The sequence below is a fragment of the Rhea americana genome, unplaced genomic scaffold, assembly GCF_003343005.1.
Source record: "Rhea americana isolate MKP2758 unplaced genomic scaffold, rheAme1 scaffold_14, whole genome shotgun sequence".
Taxonomy (NCBI): Eukaryota; Metazoa; Chordata; class Aves; order Rheiformes; family Rheidae; genus Rhea; species Rhea americana.
In genome coordinates, this window is record NW_028185483.1 from 4872960 (window position 1) to 4899140 (window position 26181).

Below are 26181 nucleotides of genomic sequence, written 5' to 3' on the forward strand. Positions count from 1 at the left end.
GGGGGGGGGGTCGTCGGGCCGCGCCGTTTTGTCCCGCACCGTTTCCTGTATTTTTCTGTTAAGCAAAAGGTGTTTTGCGTTAATGCGYCCAGCTGGAGTTTCTGGTAGACTTGAGAGCATCAGAGGGACTGTTCACCTGTTTTTTCCGTGTTTCTTCTATGCTTTGCAATCTTAGAAGTTTTATGATTTATGATTGTTTATATAGTAGATTTGTTTGTTTGTTTTGATATGTGCAGTCCTTGTGCTAAGGTAATGTATTTTAATAGCTTCATGTATGCAGCTGTACTATGCTGAACATKTTTCATTATTTAGTCTAAACCTAGTTCTTCTTTCCCTCAAATGGTTCCATTAACGGGTGTGGGAGGGTTTGGGGGTTTTTTGTTTGTTTTTAAAAAAAAAMCATCAGTTTGTGATCCTGGATGCTTTTGTGATGTCCAGATGGTTTTAGGAAAAAGTCTTTTGAGTCCCATAATGCCTTTCCGTAGGCTCGTTTAAAGTCCTCATCTTTTTCCTTCCCRTGTCAATCGCTGTCTCTAGACACCAGCCCAAGGAGCCCTTTGTAGCTTACACACCCTTGAACAAGCTACCTTTGAAGCGGCTGAACCGGGAGCAGATAACAAGGTAGTAGCAGCAGCTGTTAGCTCAGTGCAGGCAGTACGACCTGCTCGGACCTCAGTGCTGTGGCACTATCGGTACCCATCTTCGTACATCTCGGATTAACTTGGGCATCAACGCTGTGAGGTGGTAACGTTCCTGACTGCGACACAGACGCAGCCAGTGCTCGCTTACTGCCAGAATGCTGGCAGAAAGTCATCCTTCAGATCCACGTGTGTTGCTTCATCCCCAGCTGTCCTGGTACAGTTCCTGTTCAGGAGAGAGAGGCAAGGAGCTACCCATGTGGCTCTTTGGTTGCATGTAACTCACCTCATATAACTTTTCCATATAACTAATCCTCCCTTGGATTTTTTTGTACTTCCTTTTTGTAAGCCTCTGACACTTGTCTGTGCTCCAGCTGCTCTGTCCTTTATATCTCTTGTATTTGTGTTTGTGTTGTGTCATCACTCTCAGATTTTTTTTGTTGTTCATATGTCTCTTTAGAACTACTTAATTCCATAAATATCAATTTTAAAATCTTCTTTCCTCTCTGATTTATTATTAATGTCTTCTGTAAATATAGTTTGCCTAATAAGGATATTACAGAAAACAATGTGACTTTGAATTCTGTTCACTTTAACTAGTTGGGCTTTTTGTTAACAAGCACTGCTTAATATTTTAAATTTTCTTTTGCTGAAATTCAGTGCTTTTTGTTTTGCTCTTCTTTTTTTTTAAAAAAAGAGTTAAAATCAATTTGCTAGAAACTATAATTCTGAATGCCAAGTAGGCAAGATAGAAGGATACTGAGATATTGTATCTATTGATGCTTGGCAAGTGCAGCTAGACCCACACTAAGATATTTAGTTTATAAATAACTTATAAAGTGACTGTTCTTATGGGTGGTTTTTTTGTTGTTTTTTTTTTGTTTTGTTTTTTTGTTTTGTTTTGTTTTCAGTTTGTCTTACAGCCAGAAAGCAGCTGTAATGTTGTAGTGTTGTCTTATGTACAGGGGCAATGCCAAACTTTAGGGAGGCTGTGGTGTAAAGTAAACAGTGCTGCATTGTAGTGACACTTGACTGCAGAAAACAGAGCTGTAGAGATATTTCAAAATGAGAAAATGAACAAGCAGTGAAACATATTTAGTCAAGTCTTATGAGTGGTGACTATTTCATAGTCGCATGCTGCCAATAGATGTGCTTGATGTTTTAAATTCTTAAAACTCAATCTTCTTATTGACATTATGAATTATACTCCTATATACCTCAAAATATTTTACTGATTGTAGACTCTGTTTTGGAATGGAAAGCACCTTCTGAGATACGGACATGTCGGAAAATGCTGTACTTCGTTCATGTCACTGGCTGGTATAACCTTTGCCTCACAAGAGGGGTGATTCTGCCTTGCAGTGCTAAAGGATGGGGGTTTAAAAAAGAAGGGGAAGAAAAAGTGAAATCTAAGCATTTTGGAGAAACAGATGCTCAAGCACCTCTCAGCTTCTGTAAACAACATAAAAGTATTTTGAAGTGTTTATTTCTAATTGTACAGATCCTGATGGTTTCTTTCACTGGAGAAATGCAAGCACTAAGAATTAATACAGATGAATTAAACCTGTGCATCATTTTGGGTGTTTTCTTTATAGATTGTTTAAAGTTTATGTAGAACAGAGACCTCCTTGCCTTGTCCCTACCCCCAGCTCTCCTTGTGTGCTGGAGTGAGTGAGGCTCTCAGATGAATGAGGCTCTTTCCTTTGAGCTGCAGTGATAGAGAAGTTCTAAAGATAGCACTGAGGATCCCTGGGTGGATATATCTCATATATCCTGAATGTGTTCATTTAATATAATTACATACRATCTAAATCTTTATGTGTGCCTTTTTTCTGATGTGTCAAGATTGCTGGTAGTTTAATGATCAGATTTGATTATTAAAGGCAGGAAGTGTGGCTTCTGTGTGATGTTGTCAAGCATATCAATAACTTAGTCTGATTATAATTATGCCAACAAATCAAGGGTCGACTGGCTGCTCTGTTTGCAAGTAGAATGTGCAAAATAGATAATGGTGTTCCAATGTCTTGTGATTTTTAAGAGACTTCAGAAACACTCTCTGTACTTAGAATCTGGGAAACTGTAAGGTATTGCTAGTACTCAGTTCCTTTTTTATTCCCCAGAGGGTTGGCTTGGTTTGATTCAGTAGGAAACAGTGCAATCATACTGTTTAAAAACAGTCARAATATTCCCAGTGTATCGTGACTGCAGCCTTAGCATAGATGTCACAGAGGATGATTTTTTTTTTTCTTTTCTTTCCTCTTTCTCTTCTCCTTAGGTGGATCCAACTGTTTCAGGGCAGACGTTCTCTGGTGAAGCAGTGAGGGAGGAATCTAGGGTATGTGTATATGTACTGAAGAGCAGGTAATGTTCGTTGAGCATGGTGGCATGCTGCTGAAATGATGTGGATTTCCAGACTGGAGGTGTCCTGCATGGCCTTGTGTTGCGTGGTGGGCAGAATGACTTGTGGTTTGTGCAATCTGCCACAGATGGTCTGTGCTGAAACATTTTGTTGGCACTGTTCTGTATGTTCAGCATACTAAAGCACTTGCACAGCAACAGACAGCCTTGCTGCCAAAAATAGTGAAAGAATGTAGCTGCCATTATAGTGGCAAAAAATACCCTTTTGCCAGGATAGATTACTGTGTTTAGGGAACTACTTCAAACACTATGACTAAAAGAGTTCTTGCTAGCGTAAGCTATGTTTTCTGTCAGTGGATTCGCAAGGATAACTATATATGGGTGTATGTATATACACGTATAAATATAATGTTGACAAGACTTCACAGCCATTGCCTAGGTGGAAGGTTTCTCACAGCTGAGTTCCCTTTGCAGCCCCACTCTAAATGCAATACCAGGATTTCTTTCTCTTAACCCAAACCCTTACCACAATCTCAGTATGAGCCATCAAGAAGAACCACCAGCTGTTGAACAGAAAAATATTCTCATAGCTCAGCTCCCACTGTAGCCTATGGTTAGCTTTAGCAGTCTATTTTCAGCCCTACAACAACTGCAGCTCTAGGCTTCTTTTCTGAACAGCGATCCTACTGCCTTCCTACCACCGCCAAAAAAAAGTTGTCAGTCAAAGCCTCCAGCCATTGCCCAGGGAAAAAAGCATCTTACAGCCTTGTCKTCTTTGCAGCCCGCACTTCCCTTTGGCAGCTGCACTCTCTGTAGCTCCAGGACTTCTTTCTCTTAACTTGAACCCTAATCCTAACCATAAGCTCAGACTGAACCATCAACAAGGGCCAACAGTTGTTGCTCGTGTAAAAGGCTTTTCATAGTCCAGTTTTCTTAGCAGCTTCCACTCCTTTTTGGCAGCTTCTTTCCAGCTGCATTCCAAGTGCTGCTGTGGAATGTCTTTCTCTCATCCCTACCCCTTTTTTAACTTTTAATCTCGGTCTGAGCCTTCAATACGGCTCCCCAGGAAATGCCCAGATACTAAGCTTCTCATAACCCAGTTCCCTTTGTAGCCTGTTTCCTTCTCCATCCCAACTGCAGCTTTGGGATTTCTCTTAACCCAAGAACCCCAACTCTATTGATAACCTAAGTCAGATACTGACTGGCCCTCAGCCTAGTAAAAGGTTTCTCACAGCTGTTTTCTTTGCAGCTCACATTTCCATTTAGCAGCCCCTTTTCAGCCCCACTTGGACTGCATTTCTCTCAACTTTAACTCAAAAAAGAGCTGTAACCTCAGGATGAGCCTTTGCTACGGCCCCCRGCCACTGTCCATGTGCCTAGTTTGCGCATAGCACACGCTTCCCTTTGGCAGTCCCTTTCCTGCTCCACCCTAACCGCAGTTTTAGGCTCTCAACCTGAAGCCTGGCTGTAATCTCAGTGCAAGCCTTTGACACAACTACCTGGCYGTTGCCTGTGTGAAAAATTTCTCATTGATGAGTTCCCTTTGCAGCACCCAGTTTCCATTAGCAGCTCCTTTTTAGTCCCTCTCCAAGTACAACTCTAGATTTCTTTTTTCTTTCAACCTTAACCATAAGCCTTCCRAAAAATGATTCTCTCTGTCTGAGCCTTTGATTTGACTCCCCACCTATTCATTGCTCAGATAATAAGTTTCTCAGATARTAAGTTCTTAGGAAGTTTATCACATTGCTTCCTAGAAAATTCCCTTCCCTTTCTAGGAAAACACATACATAAGTAAAAATATCAGCAAACACCTTTAAGCTTAGGCAAGCTCTTATTCTTTCTCTGCCCATCTGGTATCTGTTCTGCAAAAGCAAGATTTTCATTTACAGGAAAATTCAAAAGGGAAGAGTTTACAGGATTGCTTTTAGTTAGGAATGCTTTATGAATGTTARGTGTTCAGGCTGATTTGACGAGTGGTTGATAGGAAGCTTTGTACTGGTAAGACTCAGTGAGTGAGATCTGTTTGACTAATAGCAAACAGAAGGCTGTTGCACAGGCCTGGTCCTTTCTTTTGTTTTTCCACCTCAGCATGTAGTTTAGTAGGCTTTATCCATTTTCTCAAATTTTGGTACAGTGGATCTGTGTAAATACCAATTAATGTTTCTGACTTCTCACCAATGCCCAAAAGATTCCTTATCGATCTTGCCAATGTTTTTCTTTCACTGCCAGCCAGTGCAGGGGCAGTATATTGCATGCCGAATTTTTAGGGATTTTTTTTGTCACTGTTAAGTTTGAGGACTGTCAGTGCAGTTTTGAATGTTGGATAAAACATCGTTCTATTTTTCTGCCATTGCCCTGTACMCTCAGCCTCTTGTGATTGGATTTTCTATGAATATTACCATATAGCTTTTTTTCCCCTAAATAAGTTTGCTCAGTTAAGATCATCTAACACTTGCCTAGTAATCTGAAGAATGAATTTCCTCTGGGTGCTTGCTGTTAGTTTTATGTATTGCCGTTATAGCTTTTGGTTTTCTTTTGCCAGAATGAGTGGGGCTGCATTTCCATCTCCAGCTGCTGAGATGGCAGAAATTAATCGCCTTCAGTATGAAATGGAATACACTGAAGGAATCAGTCAGCGCATGAGGGTCCCAGAGAAACTCAAAGTAGCTCCTCCAAATGCTGACCTTGAGAAGGGCATCCAAGAAGGATTTCCAAATGCCAGTGTAACTATGCAGGTTCCGGAGCGGATTGTAGTGGCAGGTATGTTTGCATCTCAACAGAAGAAAAAAACTTAAATCATTTCTTGAAATGTCTACAAGCACAAAAATACATATCAATGCATTTTTTTAAAAAAAAATCTGTAAAATGTTTCCCAGTTTTCAAATGGAAATTGTTGATCAACTTTGACCTGTGAAACTTCTGAAAATACTTCTTGAATACCTTTGGGGTAACTTGTAGTGGAGACAGTTAATGAGTAAATTATGAACAGAAAGTTTAGTTACTGAATTTTCATTTTACTAAACCACTTCTGGATTGTGAGCAATAATTATTTAATGTTTAATTGATTTACAACTGATTTTCTTAGTAAACTATAGGCTAAGGCAACTGCAACAAGCTTTGGGAATGTACTGTATCCTAGCCACTTGCTGCTGTTCATCTGATTGTAATCAGAATGCTAATTATGTTTAGGATCTGTCTATTATTGGGTGKACTCTGATAATCCTTTAGTATGTATGGTTGTGGGCTTTACATTGAGAGATCCGGAACTGCTGAAGGTCTTCCAGTTTGCAAAACTTGTGATATGTGTACATTGTATACTTTGAAGGAGGGAAATTTTCAAACTCACCAGTGACTTTCTCTCTAAACAAATAGAGCTTTTATAGATCCTGAGATAAAAATTGCCCTAGCTTGTAATAACAGGTGCTCAGGATTATTCAGGATTATTTTTCTCAGAGATACTGCTCAAGTAAGAGTGAATTAATGTGGTCTTTGTAAGAGCATTAGACACAGTTTTAAACATACACACTATGTGAGAGAGGGGAATTCCTAATTAACTGGCATAGTCAGAGAAAGTGACAGATGAGATGTCACTTGGTCTTTTTGAACTTTGACATTAGCCACCAGACCACAAACCAGCTTGTTTTCTATTGGCATCTGATGTATTTGCAGGTAACAGTGAAGACATTCCATTTTCCAGACCACCAGACCTTGACCTTCTTCAGTCTACTCCATTCAAACCACTGGCATTGAAAACTCCTCCCCGTGTTATTTCTCTTAGTGATCGACCACTAGATTTTTTGGACCTGGAAAGACCTCCACAGCAGACACCTCAAAATGAAGAGGCTAGTATTTGTTTTGCTTTTTCTCTAGTTGAGAATGATCCATTAAAGAAAAGCGAAATGACCAGTGGTATCTCCACTGTGGTTTAGGTCTACTTGATAACAACATAAGTTGGGAAGATATAAAAATATTTTTATAAGCAGTGCAGTATTTCTAATTATGACTTTTAACAGACAGGTGGTTAGGAGCTGACATACTCACTACGCTTACACAGTACCTACAAAAATAAAGTCATCATACTTTGAACTGCTCAGAATATTTTAACAAAAAAATTCCTTTTGACTACAGAGAAAATTGCAAGTTTCTTTTAATTTGCAGGTTATCAGAAAGCAGGAAAGCAGCGAGTTTCTTTTGACACGTGTAGTTAACCTCTGGAACTCATTGCCATATGATATAACAGCACATAGAAATAGTGAGTTTTCTTTTAACAAAACTCTGAATACCTACTTCAGAGAATGGTATGACATTGGCATCCAGATAGATAATGTGATTGACGTTTTATAAACTGAAAAAATATTTATGAAGTTGCATATTCTGTAGACTCATAAAGCACAGTAGAAATATATATAAAGCATAATGGATTGTTTTCTTACACACTGAAAATTCTGTTTATTTTTACATTTTGATTTGAAGCTCTCTCTTTTTTTTTTTTTAAACAAATACCAGATCCTGTCATCAGATTTTCTTAATCACTGTGAAACCCATGAAAATATGCATTTGTATCTGAGAGCCAAGCAAGCTTATAAATCTTCAGTGCTAAATTCTTAAGACTCTTCTGGAATTCCCTGCCTTTTTATCTCCTTCATTTTCCCCCTTTACATAGGTCCGCTCAGTGGGAAGACTGAAGAGAGAACGCTCTATGAGTGAAAATGCTGCTCGGCAGAACGGCCAGCTGGCCCGAAATGATTCCATGTGAGTAGAGAGATGGAGTGCAGTGACACGACTATACCTTTGTTACCTATTTATTCCCTATCGCCTCATAATTGCTTTTCCAACTAATGTTTTGTGTGTTGTGGCAAGTACGTAGTTYTAAATGTTGTAAGGCTAGCATTTTTCTTAATTTTTACACTTCAGGTGATTCATTCGTGAAGTAGTTCCCATACAGTGGATGGGCGGGAGTGTTTGACGGGGGGGAATTGTCGATTTAATGTTTTCACCAGTTACTGTAAACTGTTACTGTAGATTAATTGCTTTTTCATGTATCTGTCAGCCTCTGAATACGAAAGATTTTCAGTTTCTTACCTGATACAATATTTTTCCTGAGTTTTCAGATTATTTGCTAAAAGAAGTTGAGTTCTTTGTGGATTAAACATTCATATTTCTGACTGTTGCCTATGAAAGAAAACATTTTATAAAATAACAGAAATGTGTTTGTCTCAAATACTGCAATAAGTCATTTTTTGTGTCTATATACTTAATGTATTGAAATCTGTTGATATATCTTCATCTTTTGAGACCAAAATGATAGGTACCATTTAGAATCAGAAACTTCATCTATTGATACCATCTGAGGTAGCAGTTCTAATGGTGCTTTCTGGAGACATGCATATCTGTATATTCTGATTATGTATGATAATCTTTGGTTAAACATATATTATTCTCAGTGATAACAACTTCCACCTGGCAATAACTGTTTTTGCAATATACAACTTCATACACCTATTGATCAGAACGATTCCTAACACAGTTACCGTAAAGAAATCACATAATACTTTCTTCAATTAAAATATATAAGACCTAAGAATGGGATTTATCTGTCCACTTATAACACAAACATCCATATTGAGCTAATCATTTCTAAACTCCATTTTCAAAAAATAGGAGAAAATTAGTGCATTTTGTCTGACCTACTTAGGATCTATCTATTTTTAGTCTAAAATAGATCAAGTGAATTATGTCCTAGAAATGTCTGGTTTCTTCTCTTTACTGTAAGAGCACTAGGAGGGTCTGCATATATCACATACATGTGGTCCACATGTGAATTAGTTTACATCTAAAATGGATGAAATTAATACCACTCTGATGTACATTTCAGATAGATGTTATAATTCTCCTTTCCTTCCTCCAAATCTTCATGAACATGTTCTTGTATAACATCATCTTATCTGTTGCTCGTTTGGTTCATACGAGCCAATAGATTGCACATCTCTAGGTACTGAAGCCTACTGGGTCATATAGATTCCCTGAGTTGGCCAAAACAGATTCCCATTTATAAGCCCCTGATCAGTTTGGTGTGTAAATGTTCTAGCCACCTATTAAGTGCACAAGGTCTGTTTGGCACTGGTTATCCAATTAGAGTATGTTGGACCAGAYGTAGTAGAAATGCACCGCAGGAGTGGCCTTCAGATGCCTGTTTGATAGTCTACACTTGATGCATGCTGGAATAGATGGTCTCCCCGTGATGGAAGCTGGCTGGCAACTGCTGTGGCAAAGCAGAGCTGGTAACATCAGTCTTTGATACATTATTGCACTTGCAGGAAAAAGAGATAAGGTATGAATTCTTGTAGTTTCTTGAAATCGCTATGAGCTTGCTCCCCAGGTTTGTGTACTTTTCTGAAAGTCATGGGCTGTATTTGCCTAGCTGACTATGAGATAAATTGGTAAAATAAGCCCTGACTGGATTTATCTAGCTGTGAGGTATTTCTTACATATATTTGGATTTCTTGAATCCTAAAAACTCATCTGTCCTTTGCTGTGACCCTGTAGCTATATGTAGATTTAGTGGTTTAAAACTATGTAGTATTTGCTATCACAATTGCTTGAAGGACTGCAAGTAGATTAAAGAGGCTTAGCAATACAATAAGAACTGTGAACCCTTTAAATTTAAAAAGGATGTGATCACTGGAGTGTGTAACTGGTAGTRTGCATGATTCTGTTTGTCATATACAGAAACTCGGACAACTGCCGCATCTGGATCTTTTTTATATTTTTTTATTCTCACAGTGCCCATGCAAATACTTGCATAACGTCTGTCAAATGAAACATCAAGTGCTGGTCAGTTTTCATTATCAGTGTATTTTAGGAAAATAGTATAAATTTTAGATTGATGAATAATTTGGGAAAACAGACTTAATAGTTAGCTTCTTTCAAGCACAAATGCAAATATCTATCACAGCCATTGTTGATGCATGTGAATGTCTRTATCAAGTAGATAACATCAGAAAYGTTATTGTAATGATCCCATAAGGGTATGTGAATAAGGCAGTATCCATGCCTTGTTTCTTGTGGTTTCCAGTGTTGCAGTTGTGGTCTCCTTTTCAGAAGGAGAGATAGGAAATACTGTTAAGGATGTCCAGTCCTTTCCCAGCTGGCAATTCTTTGATGTTAATGCTGTAAGCATGCGAATATTCTCAATGACTTCACAGACAGAGTCTGTCCCTGAAGTTGGTCCTTATTACTATCTTTGGTTTAGTAAAGATGTTGATTCAGATGTCTGCAAAGAATTTGCTTGATATGCTACATATTCTGAAAACAGATTTCTGTTATGAGATTGATTTAGACTTGCTTCTGTTTTGTTTGTATAAACACGAACAACTTGCTAATGCTGAGCCTGCTGTAGCTGCACTCTACTGGCAATGTGGAAGAACCTATCCTTCAGTCTAGTGTTCCACACTTGCTCACCTGCACATATTTTAATAGAATTTCCCTTAATGTCCCTTGCCCACTCAAGTACTTGTTTTATTATGAGAAGTTATACTGTGCCTCTTGTGTAGATCACCTGCTTTGAAATCCCTGAGGTTCCTATAAGTTGCTGCTTTTTCTGTCATCTTTGCTTCTCTTTTTGATTTACTACCATTAAAAAAAAAAAAAAAAAAAAAAAAAAACAAGCAAGCAAAAAAACCCAATCATTTTGAACATTCCATGGCTTTTTAGTGATGCCGAGTCTGACGTTTCTCCCTCATCCAGGTTTTGTCAGCCTGCAGGTAGAGAATGTGACTGAACCTGGCTAACTCTCAGAAGAGTGAGTGTTCTGTGAATTTATCGTATGAAATTGTTATGTTCAAGGTGGAATTTGGCTTTCCTGCATTTGTGTGAGCCTAACAAGTCTTTAGTATTTGGCAAAAAGGTATCACTTTGTTCTCATTTCTTCACAATTTAAGCCCACAGAAAATACACTGTAAACTGCAAAAATTGCAAGCACCATCTGAATAAAGTTATAAGTTGCAATTGTACAAACAAAATTCGTAACGTGGCATTCTGTTTTCACTGTAGTATCCACCTCAGAAAAGATACSTATGTGAAAGTGTTATTCCATCATTCAAAATTGTAATACAAGCAAACACCAATTTGGTGTAAATTATGCTACCTCAAATGGTTTTGGTTATCACCTAGCTGATAGACTATTATGTCTGTTAGGGGTGCATGGTCAATGTGATAGATTTCTTCTAAGTTTAATTCCCTTGTTGATAAATTAGGCCATTTAAATAGGTAAATTCTACTATGAMTGTATCCTTTACAGAAGATTTAATTCTATACCTGTTATATTTCAGTTATATCACTTAAATTTTTTTCCTTATCCTCTAGAAATAACTTTTTTTTCACTGTGATGCAAAAATACAAGAAACTAGCTGCTTCTGAAGTTTTTATTTCCAGTGTTGTTGGCTGAAAAGATCGTCTTAGTTCTAATCATCATAATGAAGTGTTACTGCTTTATCAAAACTGGCTTGTCTTTTAAGCTCTCATAATGTTTGAAGTATTTTGCTTCTACAGTAACAAGTGCTATGGTATGCTACTAACTTGACAAAAGTCAGCTTTTTATTCCTGTGTTTGTGCGAGTTTGGCTCACATCTTCACAAATGGGGGGAAAATAGTCCAGGTTTTACAGCTAATTGCAAGTTACTTCAAATATTTAATTCCTGTCAAAGGAAACACCTTACTACTTAATATTTGTGGTTTTTTAACCTTCTTGATTCAACTATGTCTAGTCTTACTAATAGACATGCTAGTCTACTCAGATGCCTTGGTAAGAGCTCCATTGAAAATGCTTATAGAGCACTGTCATTCAAATCTTTTGCTTCTTAAACAGGAGCATAATCAAGTTTAGTCTGGGACACTGTTATCCTCCTCAGACAAAATGTTCAGATGTGCTGTGTAAAATTTCAGTGCCTAACCTACAAAAGTGACACAATTAAACTTTCTGAAAAAGCTTGTCAGACTGAAGCAAAGGAGTTGGCTTTGCTACTTATTACTGTGTTCTCCAAGTGATACAGATAGTTGTTAATTTTTTGATGTTTTTCTCCTATTCTCATACAGTTCATGCACTGACTGCTCTGAGAATTTGTTGGGAGTTGGGCTTCATTAAATACAGTAGTTCTCAAATGCTTTTTAAAAAAAATGGAGGCTAACAAGTAGGCATCTGCTTATAAAGTAGCTATCTATCAGTGTAGCAATAATGACAGCTCTCTAAGTTACATCCCCTCTATTTATAAGGATGCTTACTTAAGAGATTACAATTATTATTCAAGGTTGAACAGATCAGATACTGTCCCAAGAAATAAAATGCCACGGTTCCAGTCACCTCTTTCAACTAAGGATTGCACGTAAGCCTAAATATTACCTGGTATATGAAAATCAAGTGTGTTTAATTATATAGCTCTCTGCAATACTTACTAATTTTCTGCCTAAGTATCAGTAGTTTAGAACATCAGACTTTAAACAGCCTTTGCTGCACTGAATGCCTGGTTTCTAATTTTGCTGCAGGGTTTCTCAAACTTTGCCGTGTCCTTTCCCTGTGTCAGATGCACAGGGAAAAATACCTGGAGGCAGAAGGAAAGGAGAGCTTCAACTAATAATCAATCTGTAAATAAAGAGATTAATTTCAAAATATCATTATTTTGTTTGATTCTTCATTCTTTTGCTGCTTTTGATTAGCTGGAGGAACAAAGCTTTTTAATTGGCTGTCAGCCAATGCTTGAATGCAAGGATTTGGTTTCTGAAAAAGAATAAACAAACCACCAAGACTGAATGAAGAGTATTTAATTTTCTGCTCTCTTCTGCCTTTCTCGTAGAAAAATTCACATCTCCCTAGAGTTTAGTTTCATGGTTTGAGAAATGCTGTTCTTCAGGCAAGTTGTGGGGGAAAAGGTGRTGGTGTGCATATCGTTAATGAGAACACAATCTACCCATATGATTGTTTAGTTAAAACTGTTTACAGATTATTTGATATTTCTGGAACTATGAGTCAGAGAGATATCTGAAATCCATTGCCCTGAATACATCATAAATGTTTTCAACAGGCTTTTGGGAGATTCTTGCTAAGCTAGAAACCTTACATACAGTAGAATACTGTTAAGCTCCTCTGTAGTTACTTCTGTAATTTCTCGTTGTCTGTTTTGGTTCCAAATTCATGTGCCTTACTGGTGCTTCCATCTAACAAGAGAATGCTACAATAATAATTAGCTGGAGCTGTACGTAGAATCATTTTCAGATATCTGGAACAAAATTATATTGAGGGCTAAGAGCATTTAACTGCAGATGGAGAGATGGGTGTAGCTACAATGTCGAATGATAAATATTCACGTAAATGTTAGAATTTTTCTTATAACATCTTGGCAGATTTGTATTTTCTATGTTTGCTTAGTAATATTGCTTCTCCATAGTCTCTGCAGTAGTCCAAAGGACTACCACAAGTTTACAAGTAAATATTTTTGAATCCTGGGAAAGAATAGAAAAGGAATTTGACTTTTTATTTTGTTTCTCCCCATACTCCTTAATCCTAAAATTTGAGCCTCTTATGTAGTAATTTTCATTTTCAGACAGAATGAAAAAGAGAGCTATCTCTCTTGCTATGCAATTTAGAAGGATACTAAGTTAGCAGTGGCCTTTATGGAAAACTGAATAATTTCAGCTCATATCTAGGAGAAAATAGATATAAGTAATCTGCTAAATTAAATATTTAATGAGATTACATAATTCTTACCTATGAGAAGAATTAATCTCTTGAAACTGTCTCCTTTTACAAGCTACCTATAAAGTATTGAGCAAACAGCAGTCCAATGACCAGAGCACAGGTTTAAAAATTATCTGATTCTGAAATTTGCCTTTTTTTTTTTTCCCCTCTCCTCCTGTGTTGTAAAACTTCCCCTAATTCAGTACAGGTGAATGATGCGACTGCGTCAAGAGATTTGTGCAGTTTTAGTTCAACAGGTAGTGTCCACAGAAGCCTTTGTATGCATGTAACATTACGTGGTATTTCTAGGAATAGCGTTCTGGAGGGTAGGAGTTCTGTAACATCCTCTAGTATGTAATATGTCTAAATTCTCTGTGTATTTTTTAAAGATGTCACTCAGCTTATTCTGTAAGCTTCTGGGGTCATGTTTTCCATTAGAATAACAGAAAACAGTTTTAATATAAAATATATTATGCTTTCAGGCCTTCAGCTCTTCCCTCAAGCTATGCCTTCAGCTCTTTCTTTGTTTCCCTCAAGCCAGCAAATTCACATAGAGGAGAAAGTCTCATAAATTCACTTGAGTGCCAGTATTTCCCTACTTGTCTTTGCTTCTTGAGATTATTTTCTTGTGAATATTGGGATTTCTAATCCAATTCAGCAGTAAAATAGCGTGGCTGTGAAACTGCCATTGATTGCAAAATAGAAGTCATTTTAAACATAAACGTAGGAAGAAGATGGATTCTCTCAGTCTTGGAGAACAGCGGAAGCTGTAAAGAAGCAAAAGATATGTATGTTTGTTCCCCCCCTCCCCCTTTTTTACTTTGGTGGGGGATAGGGGAGGAGAATCCAAACTTAAAACATGTAAAGATATTTACACTTCTTTTAATAAATATTGATCCTTATCTGTCAAGCACCAGCTGCTGCAGTCTTTGCCCTTCTCCTGAAGCTCAGGATGGCTGCGCTCTTCTGTGGGTGAGGTGACATCCTTGTATGCTTTGAAGTCTTTTAAATGGTCTTTTTTTCTCTTGCTCAGTTTTGTAATCTTGGTGACAGCCAGTAGCAGAATAACTCCATTCAAATTAAGAATATTTAGACAGCTAGAGTTCTGACTGAGCCAGAGATTATCCGAATATCAAGCCAGCTTCCAAGCACCTAGCTACTAATGCTTTCCTGGAATATAGTAATTTCTTTAAAATGCCAATAAAGGTGAGAAGATTTGTATTGTAACTCCAAAACCTGTTGGAGCAAAGCATGTGTAAGAAGCAAGATCATTGAAGACAATTTGTTGAATCGTAGATGATGATCTTGATATAAAAGCTATCCCAAGTTTTAAAGTGTACAGTGACACACACTTTCTTTTGCCATTACATATTAACAACTGACTTAACAGAACGACTTAAAGAATCATCTTGAATTAAAATTTCTGTATATTTCTTTTTTTAAACAAAATACCTTGATATGTGAAAGCCAATGTGGATAATGTCAGGTTGAATGTGAAGAAAAATCAGAAAGCAAAGGCAATTTATCAGAGTTCATTTCTGTCTGATACAGATGAGGTTTGTATAATCCTGTAAACAAAAATTGGTGTGTTTGCATTTTTATTCTGTGTATTTTTAAATATTATTTTTGCGTTGTGGTAAAAAAAAAATGTAATTTGTTGTCACTACAATAACTCTGTGCTTTTGAATTTCTTGCAGTTGCCTTTAAACCTCACTCACACACAAAATACTATCTTGATCTTTAGTCAGTGTGAAGAAAAACATCCTTGCCTGTTGAAGAGAGACTATGTGAGATTTTCCTTATTGAAATAGACGTGTTTTCAAAAGAAATCATGAGGAGGATTTTTTTAAAAAAGCCAAGGCTTGTAAAACACTTCATTCATGTCAGTTAGGGCTTGACTGCTGACTTCAGCAAGCACAGACTTAGTGGGCAAGGACTCTATAAATGCCTGTATAACAGGTCCAAACTCACCCTTGCATTTTGGTATGTGTGTGTTTCTGAAGAGTATATGCAAGTGAGTTCGCGATCCCTGTATTGCTGGGATTTGGGAGTGTTACTGTACAGTGGTGGGAGAGAGGTAAAACCAAAAGCGAACAACAAAAATCTTGGAATGGGGACTATCTGAAAAGCTTTTTTATTCTTATTTCAATTTAAAATCTGACTGCAGTATTTCTCTCTCCATTTACTATGCTTGTGTAAACAGTGTGACACCATCACTGCAACAGGCTCGTGTCTGTCCTCCCAATATGTTACCTGAAGATGGATCTAGTCTTTACTCTGCTCGTGGCATTTTGTCGTTTATCCAGTCTTCCACTCGTAGGGCTTACCAGCAGGTCTTGGATGTGCTGGATGAAAATCGCAGGTGATTGGCTGTCACTGATTCTGCCAGCTTTTGCTACTTTTTTTTTTCCCTCCTTTTTAGTGGAGTGTGGTTTCTGTTTACTAAATAATGAGATGAAATTATTTGCTTTGCTTTCTTTTGCTTTCACTATTCGTAAGCAGTTATATTGTCCAAAATTCACATTTCGCAGTGCTCCTGGGTTTCAATCAAATATAGTGTTGTTTTTATTTCCTTCCAGATAAAAATCAAAATAGAAAGTGTTCGTTTGTGGCTGCAAGGGTTTGCTATTCACAAGTTGTCAGTGTTTTCTGCAGTTAATGCTTGATCCTAAGCCTATAAATTTATTAGCCTTGTCTGCCACTTTCTGTTGGTGAGCAATGGCACAATTCAATAAGATTGGGTTGATAATGTCATAATTTATTGAAGCAAGTGTACAGAAATAGGGTAGAATATTAAGCAAGACTTAGTTCATGCTCCTTTTGGAAATGTGCCAAGACTTTTGGACTGTTTCAGTTTATATTCTGGCCTAACTGTCTGTGGTTGCTACATGACTGATAGTGACCATCGCTTTGCTGGATATTTACTGGGAAATAGGAAAGGAAGTAAGTGTCTACTGAGAAGCTGGTTGCTGCTCTGTTCAGTGCTCTCTCTCTTTTGATGGATAAACAAGCTTTGCTGCGATCAACATATTTCCATTCTCTTCAGTGGAGTTTTGCCCACTTGCTGAATCCTTGGACTGTTTTGRTTTGGCACTTCTAAGCGTTGCAGGTGTGCTATGTTTAACACTCTAGGAGCGTTTATAAAGACTAATAAYGGCAACGCTAATTTACCAAAAGCAATGTTTCATTTCAATAGTACGTTAACACAGAGATGCAGATAAGAATTGCATGCAGCTAGTCTCTAGTTCTTGGTGAGAGACTGAATTGGAGATATTGGGAAGAATTATTTTGCTTTCAGTATTGCCTGTCTGTGTCAGGAAATTCTTTCAAATCCCCCTCTGCCTCTGGTTGCTAATATGCCAGCAGCACTCGTTTTGTGGTGTGGAGGTTAAATGACTTTTTAGTTGTTTTGGTAACAAAATGTCACTATTAAACCAATCTTATTGTGCATGTATGTGTGTTTGTGGCCAGTTTTCAAACTGGCACATCCTCCAGCTCTCTGTGTGTGTTGCCACAGCAGTATAAAATTGCCTGTTTTAAAATCTCTGAATTGCGTAGAGCTCCAGGCTTGCTAACCTTCATGCTCATAACCTGAACTTAATAAATAAATAAAATGAGATGCTCAGTTCCTATGAGTTGGGTATTTAATCCCATCTGAATCCTTGAAATTCTAAGCTGTAGCTGTTAAGATTTTGGTGGCTGTCAAGAGTTTGGTGGATAGTAATAACCTTTTCATGTCAGTACTAAAAAGTTAGATGGAATTACAAATTTTGCAAGGTTAAGACTTGCAGACAAGGAGGAATTCTGCTGTATGTGCTTAATAGCACTCACAAGACATATTTTGCCARGGTTCCCTGTTAAAATGTGGACCAAAATTCTGACCCTTTTCACAGCCTGCAGTGAACAGGTTTTATTCCTCATTTCCAATAGGCATGTTCTTGCCCATGTTTTCTTGGATTCTGGAAAATACAAGTCTKTGTGTGTATATACACTTCAAACTTATTTCACAATTACCAAATAATTTCCAGGATCCTGAACACCTCAAAAGCTGCATTATTCATTCTGACTTTTTTTTGAAGTACGCTTTACTAAGTTTCCTAGAAGGAACTGGAAACTGTTGCTATCCACCTATGAACAGATCTGGCCAAAAATCTTGAAATTATCAATRAAGTGTAAAAGTGTATTCTTTGTGACTGGGTAATACCCACTGCAATTCTACAACTGGCATAGGAATGTGAAATTTGGATGATTCACTTGCATGGTTGCAAAATATTCTTCATATTAAATTGTTTCAAATTGCACTGTGTTCTTTTGCTCTATGTAATGTGCTTTCTATTTCAAAGTAAACCTGATCTATTTTAACGTTTTTTTTCATTATTACTAGAAGAGATCTTTTAAAATGAACACGTTCTGACTATGTGTTATTCACTAGAAATAGCCTTAACTTGTTTCATGGCTTGCTTTTCTTTTATCAAAGAGTTTTCCAATCTTCTAAAACTACTGACGGTAGGTGCTGATTGTATTGCTGCAAATAAYGAATTACTTCTAGTTTTGTCAGCATCGTTAGCATTGTAGGGCTATTCAAATGAACAACAGTTTAATGGTCACTGTTTACGCTGTTTGCTCTTGCATTTCCTTCAGCTGGACAAGGACGCTTGGTCAGTGTATTCTGTTCCATGTTCTGTAGAATGAACACAGCGTCAAAACTAGTGTCTTTTAAAGGCTGATCTTTTAATGGCTAGGCAAAAAAAAAAGTTGCATTTAAGGAGATGTCTTAACTAAAGTGCTGATCTGAACTTTATTCATATATGAAACTGCCTTTTTTTCCTGCATTTTATTTTTCTGGCTGCTTCACCACTCAGACCAAAAACTTCTCAGAAAACAAAGCAATTTGGTTTTTTTAGGAGAAAAGTGTAGGAGCTAATTTAGTACTTCCTTTGTTCAGGATAACCCTTTCTAAACAGCCACTGTCCTCCTCAGATGTCAGACAACACTTGATCTGATAATGTTTCAGGAACTGATGATTCTTTGTATTGAGCAAGTTAACAAAGCARACATAAAATGGGGGGTGAGATCAGAGCACAGAATAGGACTGCGTGTGGCTCTGGGTCGGGGTACTGTGGGCTCAAAGGCAAATGAGATCAGTCTGCAGATGTGAGGAAGCCCGGGACAAACAGTAGCCAACTGCTTTGTAGAAGTACTCGCACACAACAAACGCTGAGAGAGCAGAGAGAGCGTTTTTATCCTTCACTGTGGTGGTTTTTTTTTTTTTTTTTTTTTTTTTTTGATGCACAAATCCTTTCCCTACTTGAGAAACTGAGCTGCTTTGGCCAGTTCACCRTCAGATCACTTCCATGTAGTCCTAATGCCTGTCCTTTTGCCTGTTCCGGGATTTCTAGAGGTATTTCAGTGTAGACTGAGAGGTCAACGCAGCTGCTACCCCTGCTGAGAAAGGGAATGCGCTGGCCGCAGTCCATCGTGCGTGTACGTGCAAACAGCATCAGCTGGACCCAGACACCTAGGTTATCCATACCTGTTGTTTTCCTCCCAGACCATATGTTTGGCTGCATCTTTACTGTGGTATTTCTGTTGCATGCTCTGTCCTAAACAGGAAGACAAACCACGTTCATTTGGCCATTTCATTGTTGTCTGTTTTCCCGTTAAATTACGTTAATGTGTTCWCCCTTCGTGGTGTAGGCTGCCACTGTATCTGCAGTAAAATAGTTAAGTGCTTGAGTATATGTTGCCTCAGTTGTGGCTTCTTCTGGTCATGTGTTAATGTTTAGGATGGTAACTGTAACAGGATGGCGTAAAATACTTTTTTTTTTTGAGGGTCGTGTATTTAATAGCTTGACTGAAAGTGTATTATATATTTACAGAAAAACTTGATGCTGATTGGGGGGGAGGTAAGGCAGTCTCACCTGTGCGATCATTGAGCTATAAGGAATTTTTTTTTTTTTTTTTTAATGATACCTGAAACCAAGCAAGTAGACAAGTAGATAGGATGGGAGAGGCAGGGAAGTATTCTGGAGGCTTTTTTGGGTCCATCTGAAAAAGAAAAAATGTGAACTGCAAAGATTGAAATCATGTGCAGCTTYTTAAATGAACTTGGCTGTGTTAGGAAGTAGGATTAAAGGCTTATTTTTAGATTAAGTGCCTGTTTTGGATAGAACCCCAAGTGCCCTAGCTCCCCTTGCCATACTGTAGCCCTCAGTTGTCTCCAAGCATGTGGCTTTTCTTGGGAAGGGTAGTGTGTAAATTAGTGATGATTATTTCTACAGCAGCTACAAAACCTTAAGTTTGCCTCAAAATACCAAGATTTTAGTGTTAGAAAATATTTGGATTTTGAGTAATGAGAAGAACTGTTATTGTTCTGTGTTAGATGGCATGGAAAATGCGTGCTGGATATTGGCATGCTGATGTTAGCCTGTCTGCCAGTTACAAGTGACTTATGTTTGTGGAGGAGCTTTGCAATCTGTTCCATAGCTGCTGCTTGCTAGATTTTTTTTTTTTTTTTTGGCAACTCTTTAGTTTTAGCATCTATCAGACAAAACTTTAGACCAGATGAATTAATTTTCTCATTTAAAAAATGCGGGTTTCAATTTTAACAATTTTTTGCATGATTTCACTCACTTAGGTAAGAATATTTGTTTATTCTGTTGGGTAAGAATATTCTATTTATTTGGGAAAATAAAATCTTACTGGCTTATATTGTGTGTTAGCCAGAAAAACATTGTTGTATACAATGGGACTTCTTTAATTTTGTGGATGCATATAGATCTTCTGTAACTGGAGCCCTCAATGCTAGTTAGAGCAGGACCTGATCTCAGTATGTGTTGTGCCAAGTACATACTGAGGCTCCTAGATCCTGATGCTTTTAAATGAACTAGTGGTAATATTTTTTGCACAGTAATTGTTCACTTCCAAACCAGACCACTGTATTCTCCCAGCTACCTCAATACCAAGCCTCTGCCTTCTACACATATCTGGTCTAAAGACCATACCTGGTCTTAATGCCTGGATTCTCTCTTCTTTTTCTTTTTCCTCTTCCTTCTACTTTATTTTATTTTTTTATTATTATTATTTTAGAGCCTGTAGTGTGTTTGGGTTAAACACAGGCTACAGATACCTGATGCTGGCACTGGAGAAATGAAAACAATTGAAAAGATTTCAGGCCCTTGAAGAGTTTATTACACAACGTTAGTGTGGTACAGTAGTGCCTCATTACCCGAGGTACTGAAATTATATTGTACTGGCTTGTCATAAGTAATTGCTGATGCTTATGTCATAAGAAAATCAGGATGCAATAGCTTCTTCCTGCTAAGTTAAGGCATGTTATATAGTTGCAGCAATTTAGAAGGCTCTAACCTTTTCTCTTTTTCTAGGCAGAGAGAATGAAAAGAAATGAAAAGAAACTGAAAGAGCAACACTTTAAAGGGATATTCTTATCTACTTTAAGCTTTTAGTCACTTTTCCTGGAGAGCTCTACCTCTCTCTTGTGACTATATAAGGTCTTTAGGCTACTAGCTCAGATTTCCTGAATTTAATCTAACTTAGATGAACAAAGAAAAGACTAAAAYCACCCCTTTCCTTAGTGGGAGAAGAGGAGATAATTAAGGCAGCTTTCATAAATATATGTAGATATTTTTTGTTTTGTGGTTGTTGGGTGGGGTTTTGTTTGGGGAGGGGTGCGCTTTTTTTTTATTTTATTTGAAGTTTTCCTTGGTTGTGAAGTTGATAATACCCTCCTTCCAAACTTTTATTCCAACAGCACATCTTCCATAAATGAAGCTATACCACTATACCAACAACAGTTTGCCTATGTGTTATGACAGCTGCATACACTTTGATTAGATTTTAATAAGAGAAGTATGGAAGTACAATTTACGTTAGACAGATACTATATTGTATTGAAATATTATACAATATAAATAGGAGATATATTGTGCTGTTCCTCTTGTTCTGTGTGTTTTACTTCTGTCTGTTTCATGTTTCTGTCTTGCGCTTTCTATCTACAAAAACCTGCTGTAGGCCAGTGTTACGTGGTGGGTCAGCTGCTACCACTTCCTCTAACCCTCATCATGACAGCACCAGGTAAAGAGTGTTTTTTTTTGTTAGTCATGATACACTAGTTTAGATTTTAAAATTCAGACTTAAGTTTCTCTGTTTCTGGAAGTCCTTTGTTTTAAACATAACGYGCAATGTCATATTGTCCATCTTAACTCTAGAGGTACTTCAGCCTTTTCTCTTTGCCCATCCAATACCCCTGCAAAAACCTCCTGTCTAAGAGAGAGAACATGTTGCAGAACTCTTCTACATAATGTGTCGGGGAGGTTTTTAAATCACATTAGCAGTATGCTTTGTAGTATTTCCCACTTGGTAGTAGCTGAGCTCAATATTCCTCTTGCTAGAAGAATCTGGCCTTGCATCACCTTATTCTTTTCATAATCACAACATATCCATAAAATGCAGGTATTTTTGGTAACATGCCTAGGATTAGTTGTTGTAGCTGGGTACATTTTCACTGACGTTATCTTGGTAGATTGACAACATTAAGTGGAACTGAAGACCTTTGCTTTCCACAGTATCTATAGTGTGTGTCCCAAATGGTTTGCAATAGGTGGCCATTACCCAGTTAAAGTATCAAGTCKTCTTGTTATAGGAAAGAATTTAAGTTTTTTGTATTTATCTTCTCTTCAGTCTGGATAAGTCTTTCTCATACGTCAGTGTGAGGAGGGAAACTGGAGTTCTGCAAAGCAACTCAGGACCACCTGAGAGAAGAGAGAACTTATAAATTCATTTTCTAAACTGTCTCTGAGATTGTGAAYGCACAACATTTCTGGACACCTTTCTGAAATATGAAATGTCATTTTCTTTTTTTCTTCTTATCTTTCCTCATTTACCTCCTGAATTTTCAAAAAGATACCAGTGAATCTGTGCAAAAAAAAACTTTTTTTGCCCAGATTTGTCAGAAAAAAATGAATTTTGTGCAAAGCTTCAGATTTAAAAACATRCATATATTATACTTTTAGTATGAACTTAAGTTTATTTTTAAATCACTTCTCTGCTGAGTTTGTGATACAAACTTTACAGCATTGAGGAAATTAGAACTAGTTTCAGTCGCTGTTAATATTGCCCTAGCTGAAAGAGYTGTAAGTAGTAAGCAGCATAAATTACAGTGAAATTCATGTTTAGTCTCCTTGTTTAAGTATAGTCCTTCCTAAGTGTRTATATATAWAWAAAAAAARGGCTTTAATGAGAAATTGTTTTAATTGCCTAATGAATTATCAAAAGTTTTCTTGTCCTGTATTATGTTTTTAAAAGAGCTGTCTTTTGACAGATGATTTCCTGATCAAATATTCCTATACTAAAAGTCATTTTACCCTTACCCTTACCTGTCCTGGAGAGTTTCCCTATCYTTCTCTGCCCTCCAACCCCAAAAAACACTGTTCAAAAACTAATTCATCTCCTATCTCTTATACAGCATTTCTCAATGATATTACTGTTATCTAAGTCCATACTAATGCAATTCTCATTTAGAGGAAGAAAAAAAAAATGCGCAATATATTGATGAGCAATGGGACAGGGAAGCTTTTGAGAAATCGTATGTTAAGAAAAAAAATCGTGAGCTAAGGGTGTTCTGTAGAAGTTTCCTAAAAGCGGTGAAGGAACRTGTATTGCAAAACTATTAATAGTATGTAAGTGCATTCTGTAAGCTTAAGGAATTGTACCTATATTCAGTGTTAACCTTATTAGTACATATCAAAGTTGACCATTAATGTAGGTGTRTGACTAAATGATATATTTTCTTTTCAGGTGCCTTTTGTTCTGAATTTGGTAGCTTTGACATGTATTTTACTCAGTTGCCTAAGCTGTTTGCAGCAATTGTTCATACATCCTAATAGAAAAGAGAGTGCAGTCAGAAAGGAAAATTAATACTGGAAATTGAAACTTAAAGATAGTAAGTGAGAAACTCAGTGATAGGTATGGCATTAGGAACAACTTTTAYCTGTTTTGTTGGAAAAGAATCTGCTTAAGAGGTAGTATTTAGATTTATCAAAATGCATATACTTCATGTAAACTATCTGCCATCTTCCAACTTAATGTGCCATATTTAGTTAAATAACTCTTAYTGGAGTTAGAAATAATGGTTTCTCTGAAACTTTTCTTGCCTTAAAGTATAAAGTAATTGCTTCATTAAGAAAACTGAGAAGTGTTTTGCAAACAAGCTTATTTCTAATGCAGGTGAAGTTCAGCAGGGGGTGGCTCTGCACTAAGATTCTTCATTGCAAGAGTCTCAGTCTTTGCCTAAAATACTGAGATTATTGTGCCTGAGATCATCAGTCTCAGTGGGTATCCACTTGAGATATTTAAGTAGCTACCAAGAATGAGAAACAATTCTTTCCAAGTCTTCATTTGATTTTTTTTTTTTTTTTTCTCAGATCTGTTGCAGGTTTTTTGCAACTTTGGCATATTTAGCTCAGATGATTTTAATGTTTCGTGAATCAATGGAATACTGGAAACAGTCTTTTAAATGTGGAAAGCAATAGGCTCAGATGCAGTCAAGTACTTACTTTTTTCATATGTGTTTGTGCTTTATTTTGTTAGAATTGAAATATACARTTCCGTAAAGATGGAAAAATTTATATTTTTCTCCCCATCTCCACCAAAAAATAACTTACTGAAACAATCATAAAATACGGTAACTTGCTAATCTTTGCTGTATGGATGAGACAGCTAAGCTGTGTCTCTCRTATTTGATAGATATGGTCTTTCCAATTTGGATACTGCGCTTGAGGGAACACCAGATGACATGACAGCTGTGGATGCTGCCTCCTTGAGAAGACAGGTATGTAAAGCAGAGTGGTCAATAATAYGAAGTAAAAGCTGTAGAGATGAAATGGTGGAGCAGGTTGCCTGCTGCAGTATAATGATATGGCTGCAAAGGAAGCCAGAACAGCTGTGGTGAGGGACCCTCTCTGTGCTGCTGCTGCTGAACTGCCTTCTCATACCCTGTCCTTCGCATACTCTGTATCTGGGAGTCTGGAGATTCTGATTTTGTTTCTGCTCCTGTTTATTGGAGACTGCAAAATCTGGTGGTTAGTCATTGAAGGTAGGAAGTCAAATTAACAAGTATTTAAAATCCATCTGTATAAAATGCKCATTCTGTTTACCTTTACAGAAGTTTTGAAAGAATCTGGCACTTTCTAATACAGCACTAAAARCCTTTATTTATTTTTAGATAATCAAACTTAATCGCCGTCTACAACTTCTGGAAGAAGAAAATAAAGAGCGTGCTAAAAGAGAGATGATCATGTACTCGATTACTGTAGCTTTCTGGTTACTCAATAGCTGGCTTTGGTTTCGGCGCTAGACCCAGCTCTCCAAAGGATTTAATAATTGGAGATATAAGAACTTTGCAAAATTCTTTGGTTTTGTTTCTGTTTCTGAGTTGTATGCTGTTTTATAATTCATACACTGGAAATTTCACTGCAGAAAAAGGCAATAGAATTGCATTGTTAAAGGGACACTTTGTTATTCAGTTACACTATATTTAAGATTTGCATTGCAGATACTTGCAATATCCTCCCTTTGCATGCTTCAGTGTAAATATGGATCAGATGATTTAAAAATGAAATCTGCTTCTTGCAATGTAAGGACAGTGACCTGCAGAAATAATTACTGAATGTTTTGTTGTGGGAAGAGAACAAATGGAATGGGTTTGGAAGAAGGATTAAAAAAGAATAAAAATTGGTTTTTATTGTTCTGTTGTTAGAGGCAGTTAAGCATTATTGCACTTGTTTTCTTTTAGACAGATTAGTTACAGAGGTGTACCATATTCAAGGAGTTTGTCCTGTTTGATGAGTATGTTCCTTGTTTAAGCACATGTTCAGGTCAAATAATAAAAGGTATTCTTTGCTAACATGCAGATTGTCCAGAGGTGTATAATATGTTTTTTTTTATTTTAGCTTTAATTTTGCAGATGTTTTTCTACAAAATACATTTGTAAGCAAGTCAGTCTGTGAGTAATTGAAAGATTATGGAGTACAAACTACCACTGTAGCATATTTAATAAAACTSTCAAAACTAAACATTGTTTAATCTTATTTTAAGAAACTTTGTTTGACGGTTTATCTAAGCCAACAGTTGCTGAAGTAAGTAGCAAGGAGGACTGAGCAGCTCCCCAGGAACATCTGTTCCTGCCCAGAGGCAGCCCGTAGCCTGCTCCAGCGCGGCCGCCCCCGGGGGCGGCGCGGACGGGAGGCCCCGAGGCGGCGTAACCCGCCCGCAGCTCGGCTGCGCGAGCCGCCACCTTCCTGGGGGGCCGCTGGGCCGTGGCGCGGCCGCCGGGGGCGCTGGGCCGTGGTACCGCCGCCGCTGCAGCCGCCTCCCTGCGTGCCCGCGCCCTACCGCCGGAGCGAGCGCGCCTGGGGCGGGCCGAGCGGGCCAGCAGCG

General features: G+C 37.6%; 1 protein-coding gene across 5 annotated transcripts; it reads left to right on the plus strand.

The window, feature by feature from the left end:
- The first annotated feature begins 402 nt into the window (after positions 1-402).
- On the plus strand, positions 403-25817 carry MFF (mitochondrial fission factor). 5 transcript variants are annotated; one of them, XM_085298598.1, is made up of 10 exons: positions 403-621; positions 2914-2973; positions 5539-5756; positions 6666-6838; positions 7660-7748; positions 12302-12376; positions 15929-16087; positions 21757-21819; positions 24490-24574; positions 24968-25817. In XM_085298598.1, the coding sequence occupies exons 3-10, from the start codon at positions 5540-5542 to the stop codon at positions 25097-25099; spliced, it is 993 nt and encodes a 330-aa protein (XP_085154724.1). In that variant the 5' UTR covers positions 403-621; positions 2914-2973; position 5539; the 3' UTR covers positions 25100-25817. The 5 variants fall into 5 exon arrangements, with proteins under 5 accessions (XP_085154724.1, XP_085154726.1, XP_085154727.1 ...); XM_085298599.1 differs by lacking the exon at positions 403-621 and adding an exon at positions 648-881; XM_085298600.1 differs by lacking the exon at positions 12302-12376 and having other exon boundaries at positions 405-621.
- The last annotated feature ends 364 nt before the right edge of the window (positions 25818-26181 follow it).

Coding starts and splice junctions, on each gene's coding strand:
- MFF (XM_085298598.1), top strand. CDS start 5,540: ATGAGTGGGGCTGCATTTCCATCTCCAGCTGCTGAGATGGCAGAAATT. Junction 5,757..6,665: donor GGAGCGGATTGTAGTGGCAG/GTATGTTTGCAT, acceptor ATGTATTTGCAG/GTAACAGTGAAGACATTCCA. Junction 7,749..12,301: donor CTGGCCCGAAATGATTCCAT/GTGAGTAGAGAG, acceptor TTATTATTCAAG/GTTGAACAGATCAGATACTG.